At 35.3% G+C, this 11,762-nt stretch overlaps 1 protein-coding gene and 1 pseudogene across 1 annotated transcript in view; both read left to right on the forward strand.

The window, feature by feature from the left end:
* WDR44 (WD repeat domain 44) overlaps positions 1–2,917 on the forward strand; it is an 86,352-nt gene extending 83,435 nt beyond the window's left edge. The window contains exon 20 of the mRNA XM_023523326.1: positions 2,270–2,917. Coding sequence (XP_023379094.1) covers positions 2,270–2,364 — 95 coding nt within the window. The 3' untranslated portion in view covers positions 2,365–2,917. The remainder of the gene's footprint in view (positions 1–2,269) is intronic.
* A 2,584-nt stretch (positions 2,918–5,501) lies between these two features.
* The window catches only part of LOC111731649, a 12,050-nt pseudogene continuing 5,789 nt past the window's right edge, over positions 5,502–11,762 (forward strand).

The following is an 11,762-nucleotide window of genomic DNA, read 5'->3' on the forward strand; positions in this document are numbered from 1 at the left end:
TCCCAGTCCACTGCCCAACACCCAAGGTTCTAACCTGTGGTAGCTCTTATGCGCAGATCCCATGTTCAGACATGCTAGTGTGCAGTTTGTGTGTTTGTCTGTGTTTTTTTTTTATTTTTAGTTATAGATGTTCAGCTTATTGTTATTTCAAAGGGAGAGATCTGAGGACGTCTCTCACTCTGCCATGTTTCCAAAGGTCTCAGTAAACATTTGCTGAATAAATGAATTAGACCAAAATGAAAGCAATGTTCTTTCCTACTTGCCACAAATTTATAGCTCCTCGTAGGTAGCTATTATTTACAAGCCTGTAATTTCTTGCCATTTGCAACATATGCTTTGAAAATGAGTAGTAATTCCAGTTACTTAAAATACTCCTGTTAGGACATGAAAAGAAACCATCAAATAGTATTGAGTGCCAATTATATAAAAATGGTCCCTCTTAGTCCTTGAGAGTATGGTAAAAAAATAAAAAAAAAACTTGTAAATTTGTATCAGTTGTTAATGAAAACAGGTTTGTATTATTAAAATCAATTGCAGAATAGTTCATTAAATGTGTTTTCTCACTTTAGAGACTACAGCCGGGACTTTTAGGGAGTTGTAAAGCCACAACAATAGATGCAGTGTACAGAAGGTGCTTCTAAAAGTATTTGAATGCTTAAAAGTTCTCAAGTATCTTTATTTCATTTAATCTCAAGTAACTTCCCTTGTGATATTATTTGCACTATACACTGTACTAAATATACTATTTCTTCTGTCTGTGAAGAAAAATTTGGTAGCAAAGATGAACTTTAGTCTAGCAATTACAAGTTTTAAAAATAAACTGCCTCAGAATTATTAAACCTTTATTAAATGTCTGTTTGGAAATATTTCTTTTCACTTTCTTCTCTTTTATTCTCAGAATCAAATCCAGTTTCTCTTTTTTAACTTAAGTCATTTGTTTTTTTCCTTTTCTTTTTCTCCAGCGATACCTTTTTACAGTCTATACATTTCTCCTACACATTCCACAGAAATTCTAGCTTTTAAAACAATTTGAGGAAAAATGAAAAGTACTTTTCTTTAAACTTGTCAAAACTCTACCATACTAAGGAGGTTCAATTAATTCACTGGGTCCTTTTTAAAGAGGCACAGCTTTTAATGGTCATATTCAGATTTGTGTTTGCTGTTTTATATCTACCTAGGTATAATCTAAGAATAAACTCTTAAAGTCAGGATATGAGATCATAAAATATATCTGATTGCTCCCTCTCTTTATTCCTGACATATTTGACATGGGAAGCTTCCATTTTCTTCGTGTGTAAAATGGTAATAATACCCAGTGTACAGAGTTGTGATAAGAATTGAAGATAAGATATGTAAAGCACCTAGCAAAATTCCTGGCATGTAGTAGACATTATCGTCATCTTCATTATTGTACCTTATAAAGCATTTATATGTATATGATGATTTATTTTCTTCTCTAGCCTTTCTCATGCCGCTAAATCATTTGCTGCTGCTTCCTGCTGCATACCACTACTAAAGGGTAGTAAGGAATGTTCAAAGGCTTGGGTTATGTTGTCGGTAAATTTAAGTGAAACCATTTTGTTTAATTCATCCTATACACAACTTTCCAGTTAAAGTTTGGATTATTTTCTTACTAATCAGTCCTTAAATCTACAAATTTTGCCTATGTGTAATAGAGTTAGTTAACACTGAATTTTTGTTAAATGCTTTTACTGGCAATTCGCCATAGTTACTTGGCTCTTCAATACAGACTGTAAAGGGAAAAGGTGCTGTCAGCATTCACAGATCAATCATGTGTACTTCATTTCATGGCAGTTTCAGTATGTCTACTGTCCAATAGATTCTACCATCAACCTCATTAGAGAACTCTGTTAGCAACAGACTTGCCCATCTGATCCCATCCTGCCAGCACTCTAGTCCTGGGGCTGAATAACACTCTAGCCCCTTGCCACAAAATGAAGCATTAAACAACTTAGGGACCTAGGCTGCCTGAGAGTAAATCCAGGCCTCTAGGCCTCCAGGCCCCACGGGACTGTAATCTCCCCAAGCCAGGGAAAGACTAGCTAAGACTAAGTAAATGGAAGTGAGCATCAGAGAAGAGGAGAGGTAACGGAAGATGAAAGGATTATAAGAGTGAACTGGAAAAGAGAGACTTCTGAAAAGGCAGAGAGAGGATCTTCTGCCCCAGAGGTCATGGGCATATAATAATTGTAGCAGTAGGCTTCATATTCCTTTTAGATCAACTAAAATTTTTTTTAATGCTTTTAAGGTATTACGAAGACGGATAACACAGAAGTTCTTCTCTCTGCTGACTTCACTGGAGCAATCAAAGTATTTATTAACAAAAGGAAAAATGTATCTTAATTTGAAATGTCATTTAAAATAAACATCAGTAAGTCTCTCTGTGTATCAGAACTGAAAAAATATGATAGTGTTTCAGGCTAACATCCTTTTTTTTAATTTTTATTGGAAGTTGTCCAAATATAATATATTTTTTGAGAGGCAGTGTTAATGATATAGTAAACCCTAAACTGATATACTAGAAAGAAATGGGGCTAGAATAACATTGCCAAACATAGGCTTTATGTTTCGTTATGTTTGTGTTTTTGTTATATAATTGTGAACATGCACAGGTTTATGCATGAAAATATATTAATATATTAATCACATGTGTGTGACTTTTGGTTACATGCACTAAATCTTAACAAAGTTAAATTATTTCAGTGGCTCTTTTGGCCTTTTATTGGGGAAGGAGTTTCGTTTCTAGCTTAAACAATTTCCTTTGCACAAAATTTCATTTTTAAGAAAAGTGGTATCTTTTGACTTAGTTATTGTTTTAAAAATGTTATATAGGTTTTCAATAGGTCAGCAACCATGTGTAAATGATTTTTATAAATTTCTCAATTTGGGGACAAGATTTTTTTGTGTGTGGTCTAAATTGTGGACTTAAGATTCTTTTCTTTGTGTGTGTGTGTGCGTGTGTGTGTGTGTGTGTGTGTGCGTGTGTGTGTGTGTATATATATATATATATATATATATATATATATATATATATATAATTCTTTCCATTCTTTATCCATGAGCGCCAGGCTTTACTCACTTAAAAAAAAAATTAAGCCGTATTAAGGAGTGAGTCTTTTTTTTTTTACAATAATGTAAAAATAAACTGTTTACATTTTTTAAAGCATTGTAGTTTTAAAAACTAAGCTGTTTTGTTTTATGTTGTTGAATTTGAAAGCCTTCGTAAATATTGATATAATATACCAATGAAATAACATCTGGGGCAATGGAACCCTGATCATGTTGTTGATGGTTAGCATATGTTTCTGAAAATTAAATATGTATTATTAAAAGCTGGTTACCAACATTTGTTGAACGTGTAAATTTATTTTCAGATGACTTTGGTAATTTGAAGGATGTAAGGAAAACAAAGTCTTGTTTTATAATTTGATTTTTTAGCAAGCAGAAGACCAAATTTTTAAAGCCCTAAATTATAATGCATTAGCCATGTACCTTTAGGAAATTTATTTTTTAGTTCCAAAATGAACACTGCTAAGAGTTCATCTATATGTTTATATGTTCTTTACTACATTTGTTTTCAGTATGTAAGTGAAAAGCTAGGGAGTCATGATCATATCCTCATTAATCAGCATAGTCATAGAATGTTCTGGATTTTCTATTTGATTGCATATAGTTTGCCTTGGTTTTACCCCTGTGCTACTTTCTTCCTCTTGCCAGTGCTATACTCTCTTCTTCCCCTCCTGTCCCCATCCCCATCTCTTTGCTCATTTTTCTGTCCTCAACCTAACAGATGGAGTTGTTACACCATTGGATTTTTAACCAGTTAGTTTCTTTAGAATCAAGGTCTGGATGGCACTGTGTTTGGTCTGGTGTTTCAAAGAACTTGATGTCTTCAGCTCTTTGAGAGAGCTTGGCTTTCACTAACTTCTACCTGGGGACTTAGAGTCTGCTGTGGTGCTGCTAATTTCAACTGCAGATAATCGGGGTGTTGCATATGAATATTTCCTGATAGGTTTCATGTGGTTTCTTGAACAAAAAGGCAAAAATTAATTGGGATGCAAGCTTAAGTAAAGAATATTGGCACTTCTAAGTTTAGTTTTTTTAAGTGTTTCTCTTGCTATATAAATACATTGCAAAGTTACAAGTCAGAAAGGGAGTTTGTAAAGGTATCATCAAGGTGTATACAAAGAAAAACCGAATAATACTCCTCCCTAAAATGAGTATTAGGGACTGGATATAATTGGTGTGGTATTATAGGAAAGCCCAGATTCTAGAATAGACTTAGATTTGTACTAATGTACTCTATTAGTACATCCCTCAGGCAGCTATTTATCCTATATTAATTTCCATTTCCTTATTTGTAAGATGAGAGTACCTAACTGAAATTGTAAAAATTTACTGAGAAATGTATATGTAGAGTTTGCTGTCTAGCCAAGTAGTTGTACTCAACAAATATACATTTCTCACTGCCTCTCCCAAGTCCCTGAGTGTTCAACTAGACCCAAAAAAAGTATATAAGTGTATGGAATTCCTTTCTAGACATTGGGATTTCATGAACAAGTAACATTTTAGGGATTGAAATAGGACGATATTTGTTTGCCAACTCGACACTTTTTTTTTAACTGCCATCATCTGCTATCACCTCTTCACAAAAGAGAGAACATGTTAATACTAAAAAAAACAAGTTAAGAGAGAAAAAAGTGGCGTAGATGATAGAGGCTCTGTTCATCTCTCTGGTGACCAAATCAAAGTTGTGACGGAAACAAGGAGCAGCAGCAAGGAAAAATCGCCTGGGATCTAGATGAACAAGCCATACAACTAAGGAGAAATCCAAGAAATCACCCTGCAATGGCAGAAGATGAAAAAAAAAAGTCAAGCACAATCTTATCATTTTAGAGCAATGAGCAGTCTATTAAAGTGAATAAAACTAGCTTTTTAAAAAGTAACCATATTACCTTGTTTTTCAAGTTCTCCTTCAGTGAAAATTTTATCATGGATTTGGTGTGGCAGGCTGAGAACCATTGTGTTAGATAAACAAGTTTAAAAACACATTTCATTAAAAGCTCTTTGAAGAGTCATATTGAAGCTTTTTTCTCTTATTTACCTCAATTGGAATTGAAATATGAATGATTCTACATAATTTAGCATGCCATTTTCTCTGTCAAATTATGCAGCTGGACAGTGGCTTTTTAACTTTGAAATACATATTTAACACTAATACATCTATCCAAATTCTATCCAGAATTCCAATTTCAATTGTGTAATTTTGAGAGTCAGAGATGAGACCTCCCCGACTGATGTGAACAAAATCAAATGATCAGACTATTTTTAAGTATCTTAATTATGGGGATTCAAGGTAAAGACATTTGGGGGATTTAATGTTTCCCCGTAAGTTTTCAAAAGCAAAACTCCCAAGTTTCACTGGTTTCTAGCTCCCTACCTTACTTACTCATTAAGCAGATGTTTATCAAACATCGACTATGTACAGAGCACTGCTGGGACTAGAGAAGAATAAGGCAACATCCCTGTACCAGAAAAGTTCACAGTCTGATGAAGAAGATGGCCATAGAAACAAGTAAGAGGCTTGGAGCTATCTTGTGGCCGTGACCCTAGAAAAGCCCCTTTGTGCCCTAATTCCTGTCTGTCTACCCTTCCTAGTAACTCATGGCTGCCACTTGATTCTCAGGCCAATCGTGTAATATGGGCAAAAGTTTCTGAATAAGCCATAGGTAAAGCAGAAGAAATGGAGCACCCACCCTGTCAACATTTTCCCTGGTATCATGCTTTCTCCCAGACTAAAATCATTGTCTTAATTCTCCAAAAAGAATAACTGTCTTGTATTTTTAGCTAACTCTTGTTTAACAAACTCCTTCTCCCCAACTGCTCTCCTTTTCACTTCAGTTCTGAAGCTTGGCCTATTTCGTTTTGTTTTGTTATCTAGATTTGAGTCTAGTCTTCAGGGGAACCAGGCTCCCCCTGTTAACCACAGCCACTTTTCTGGTGTAGATCCATGCACATGAAGTACATTCAGATGGATACAGCAGACCAGCCAGGGGTTGGGGGCTGGGGGTAAGCTGAGGGGAGAGATCCACTGCACAGTCCCAAACAAATCAAATGTCATCATCTAGGGTGGTCCAAGCAAACAGATTTTGCTTGTACATCCAGCTAGCTGGCATTTCATTGTTGTTTTTTAAATAAAATTTTTATTTTGGAATAACTAGGTTTACAGAGAAGTTGCAAAGAAAATAGAGTTACTACATACTCCTTACCCAGTTTCCCCTAATATTAATATCTTACTGTGGTACATTTGTCAAAATGTACCATAACTAATACTGGTATAGTACTATTAAGTAAATTCCAGTCTTTATTCAGATGCACCAGTTTTTCCACTAGTGTCCTTTTTCAGTTCCAAGATCCAATCTAGGATACCATATTACACTTAAATACATAATGCTTTCTTAATTTAAGTAAACTTTGTATTTTAGAGTTTTAGATTTTCACAAAAGTTTGCAAAGAGTTCACATGTCACCGGCACCACTTTCCCCTATTGTTAACATCTTACATTACCATGGAGCATGTTTCACATCAAGGAACCAACATTGGTACATTAATGAAACACTGCACTTTTTTCCTGTTTCTCTAGTTTTTACATAATGCCTTTTCTGTTCTAGGATCTCATCCAGAATATGACATTACATGTGCTCGTCAGGTCTCCTTAGGCTCCTCTTAGCTGTGACAGTTTCTCAGACTTTCCATGCATTTGATGACCTTGACAGTTGTGAGGAGTACTAGTCATGATTTGGCCAGGATTATGGACTTTTGGAGAGGAAGACCATAGAGGTGAATTGCTCTTTTCATTATATCACATCAAGGGTACATACTATCAACATAACTTACCACCTGGCTGAGGTAGTTTTCAGGTTTCTCCACTATAAAGTTATTGTTTTCTCCTTTTCCATAAATGTCTTTGGAAGCGAATCACTAAGCACAGCCCATACTCAAAGGGTAGGAAGAGTTAAGGCCCACCTCCTTGAGGGGCAAATATCTATATAACTTATTTGAGGTTGTTCTGTACAGGAGACAGGTCTCTCTCAATTTATTTATTCAACCATTTACATCAGCATTGACTTAATGGATATTTATTTTGTACTTTGAGTTATAAATCCAAAACTGCATTATCTTGTTGTTCCACTTGTTCAGCCTTAGACATAGGGAGTTCTGTCCCTTTGACGTGCCTTCATTTTTTTTTTCTTTTTTTTGAATAATTTCTTCTTCCTGTCACCCCAGCACACTCCAGGCTCATCTTGTGTATTTCCTGCCCAGCCCTAGGATCAGCTGTTTATCCAAGGAGTCCTGGTTTCTTTTTTTTTGGAGAACGATATTAGAAATCAGGATATGGGTGGCAGGTGTGCTTGTTGCTACTGAGGTGTCATTTATCTTTGGCTCTCTTAGCTGACAGAGCAAGGCAATCCATGTGTGTATACTAATCTATGTATATACACTTATGAATATTTCTTTGTAACCACCTGTATTAAATTAGAGTTCTTACTAATGCCACAAAATGAGACACAGAGATAGCCTCTTAACACATGAATCATTCCGGTTTCCTACTCTTGTTTATCAGTAACCTCCTTCTACAACAGTGAGAAACCTGGCTCCCACCATTTACAATCCATTTACTTATTTGTTCAATCCCAGCATAACATATCCAGCAATTTCAGAATTACTAACCCCTATCCAAGAGAAACAACTTTTACCAACTATACTGTAGAGAGCAGGATCTGAGCCAGACCCGTGGCCGAAGCATTGGCAAAGCCATGATTGACTCTAGGAATCTGCCAAGGCAGAGAAGCAACACAGACAGCTGCTTGTGGTTTAGTATAGATAACCAGGTACAGACAGGCCTTGGGATATTATTGTTGCCAGTAAGTTTCAAGTTCTGAGAAGGAGACTTCCCAGTCCCTCCTTGAAATTCAAAAGTATATAATAAATGCACTGAGCTTGCCTCAGGGTCACTGTATCTTCAGCAGAGTGCAGTGTCCCACCTGGCCCCAGCTTTTGTATATACTGTTTCTGTGTTTTCCTCAATCCTTTCATTGCCCCCTCTCAGGTTAACCCTCTAGTCGTGCAGGTCGCGGCACACTACTACAGTGTTTATGTACATTTCTTTGATATTGGTGTCATAGTTTCCAGTCGAAGCACCATTTTCCATAGTTACTTTGGTCAGCACCTTTTTTTCCGCACCCACATTATTTTTAATATTAGATTAACTTAAATTATCTGTCCTTTTATTATTTTTTTTCAGGTTGTATTCTATTATCGTTTTCTAATTTATTTTTTATGATGACAGTAAATTTCGTCTGTACACTTTAACAGTAAGCCATATGTATTATTTGCACTGTGTATTCACCTCCCATAGTCAGATTTCTTTCTGTCAGCACATATTTGACTGGCTTTACCCCATCTACCTCCCCTCTTCTCCCTTCCCTCTCTCCTCTGGTAACCACTAGTCTATTATCCATGTCCATGAGACTCTGATTGTTTCTCATGTTCATTTGTTACTTTTAGGTTTATATTTCACATATAAGTGATATGTGATTTTCAACTTTTTCTATCTGGCTTATTTTGCTTAGCACGATATTTTGAGATCTATCCATGTTGTCACAAATGGCAATATTTCATCCCTTCTTATGGCTGAGTAATATTCCATTGTATATATGTACCACCACTTCTTTAGCCAATCATCTATTGTAGGACACTTTGGATCCTTCCATGTCTTGGCCACCGTGAATAATGCAGCTATGAACGTCATTGTGCAAATATCTTTTTGGATATGGGTTTTCAAGTCTTTGCGGTAAATACCCAGTAGAGGGATTGCTGGATCATATTGTAGATCAATTCTTAGTTTTTCGAGGAACCTCCATACTATTTTCCATAGTGTCTGTACCAATTTGCAGTCCCACCAGCAGAGTATGAGAATTTATTTTTCTCTGCATCCTTTTTAACATTTGTTATTACCTGTGCTGTTGATTACAGCTATTCTAACAAGTGTGATATGATATCTCATTGTGGTTTTGATTTCCATTTCCCTAATAGCTAGTGATGTTGAGCATCTTTTCATATATTTGTTTGCCATTTGTGTGTCCTCTAGGGAGAAGTGTCTGTTCAAGTCCCCTGCCCATTTTTTGATTGGATCATTTGTTTTTTGTTGTTATTGAGTTGTATAAATTCTTTGTATATTTTGGATATTAGGCCCTTATCAGAGGCATTGCTTTCAAATATCTTCTCTCATTCAGACGGCTGTCTCTTTAATGTTGATGTTTTCTTTAGCTGAGCAAGAAGTTTTTTAGTTTGATGTAGTCCCATTGAATTATTTTTGCTTTTTTTTCCCTTGCTTTGAGGTCAAATTCATAAAATCCTCTTTAAGTCCAAGGTCCTTGAGTTTAGATCCTATGTTTTATTCTATGCATTTTATTGTTTCAGGTCTTATATTCAGGTACTTAATCCATTTTGAGCTAATTTGGGTGTGTGGTAATAGACAACAGTCTTGTTTCATTCTTTTGCAGGTGGCTTTTCAGTTTTCCCAGCACCTTTTATTGAAGAGGCTTTCCTTTCTCCACTGTATGTTTTTGGCTTTTATTTGTCAAAAATTATTTGCCCATTTAAATATGGGTTTACTTCTGGACTTTTGATTCTGTTTCACTGGTCTGTGTTTCTGTCTGCCAATAACATGCCATTTTGATTATTGTCACTCTGTAGTATAATTTAAAGTCGGGCAGAGTGATGCCTGCAGCCTCATTCCTTTTTCTCAGGATGGCTATGACAATTCGGGGTCTTTTGTGCTTCCATACAAATCTGATGATTTTTAGTTCTTTTTCTTTAAAAAATGGTGATGGATTTCGATAGGGATTGCATTAAATTCGTATAATGCTTTAGGTAATATGGTCATTTACATTGTTGATTCTTCCAATCCAAGAACTCAAAATATGTTTCCATTTCTTTGTATCTTCTTAGATTTTTCTTAATAGGGTCTTACAGTTTTCATTATATAGGTCCTTCACATATTTTGTTAAATTTATTCCCAGGTATTTTATTCTTATTTGTTACAATTGCAAAAGAGATTATTTTTTCTACTTCTTCTGACACTTTATTATTAGAATATACAAACGCTAAGGATTTTTGAACATTGATTTTGTATTCAGAGACTTTACTATTTGCTTATTGTTTCTAATAGTGTTCTTGCAGCGTCTTTAGGGTTTTCTATATAGAGAATCATGTCATCTGCAAATAGTGGCAGGTTGCCTTGTTTCCTATTTGGATTCCTTTTATATCTTTCTGCTAGGATCTCCAATGTTGTGTTGAATAATACTGATGATAGTAGACAGCCTTGCCTTGTTCCTGATCTTGGAAAGTTTTTAGTTCTTCATCATTAGGAATAATGATGGCTGAGGGTTTGCCATAGATGGCCTTTATTATGTTAAAGAACTTTCCTTCTATACCGATTTTGTTAAGTGTTTTGATCATAAATGGATGCTGTATCTCGTTGAAGGCTTTTTCTACATCTACTAATATGATCGTATGATTCTTATTTTTTAATTATGTGGTGTATCACATTAATCGATTTGTGTATGTTGAACCATCCTTGTGCCTCTGGGTTGATGCCCACTTGATCATGGTGTATAATCTTTTTAATATGTTGCTGTATATGGTGCTCTAGTATCTTATTTAGGACTTTTGCATCTGTGTTCATGAGAGAAATTGGTCTGTAGTTTTCTTTCTTCGTGTTATCTTTACCAGGTTTTGGTATCAGGGTGATGTGGGCCTCATAAAATGAGCTGGGAAGTATTGCCTCCTCTTCGATTATTTGGAAGAATTTGAGGAGAATAGGTATTAAATCTTCTTTGAATGTTTGGTAGAATTCACTGGTGAAGCCATCTGGTCCTGGACTTTTACTTTTTGGTAGGTTTTTGATGATTGTTTCAATTTCCGTACTGTTGATTAGTCTATTTAGATTTTCCAGTTTTTGATTCAGTCTGGGAAGGATGTATTTTTCTAAATACTGGCCTATTTCTTCTAGGTTATTAAATTTGGTGTTATATACCTTTTTATAGTATTCAGGCATGATGCTTTGTATTTCTGCTGTGTCTGTTGTAATTTCCCCTCTTTCAGCCCTGATTTTGTTTATTTGTGACCTTTCTCTTTTATCTTTAGTGAGTCTAGCCAGGGTTTTGTCAATTTTAATCTTCTCAAAGAACCAGCTCTTTGTTGCATTTATTTTTTTGTTTTTTTCTTTTGTTTTGAATTTCATTTATTTCTGCTCTAATTTTTATTATTTCATTCCTACTGCTGTCTTTAGGCTTCCTTTGTTCTTCCTTTTTTAGTTTTTTTTAAGATGAGGCATTTGGTTGTTTATTTGGGCTTATTCTTGTTTTTTAAGGTAGGCCCGAATTATATGAACTTTCCTCTTATGACCGTTTTTGCCATGTCCCAAAAGTTTTGATGTTGTACTATCATTATCATTCTTTTCTATGTATCTCTTGATCTCTATTTTTATTTCTTCTCTGACCCAGTTATTCTTCAGTAGTATGTTGTGTTGTTCTTTCTGTTTTCTTTTTGCAGTCGATCTCTAGTTTCAAAGCATTATGATCAGAGAATATGGTTGGTATGATTTCTAACCTTGATATTTGTTGAGGCTATCTCTGTGCCCCAGTATGTGGTCAATTCTTGAGAATGTTCCATGT

This window comes from Pteropus vampyrus, unplaced genomic scaffold (genome assembly GCF_000151845.1).
Source record: "Pteropus vampyrus isolate Shadow unplaced genomic scaffold, Pvam_2.0 Scaffold390, whole genome shotgun sequence".
Lineage (NCBI taxonomy): Eukaryota > Metazoa > Chordata > Mammalia > Chiroptera > Pteropodidae > Pteropus > Pteropus vampyrus.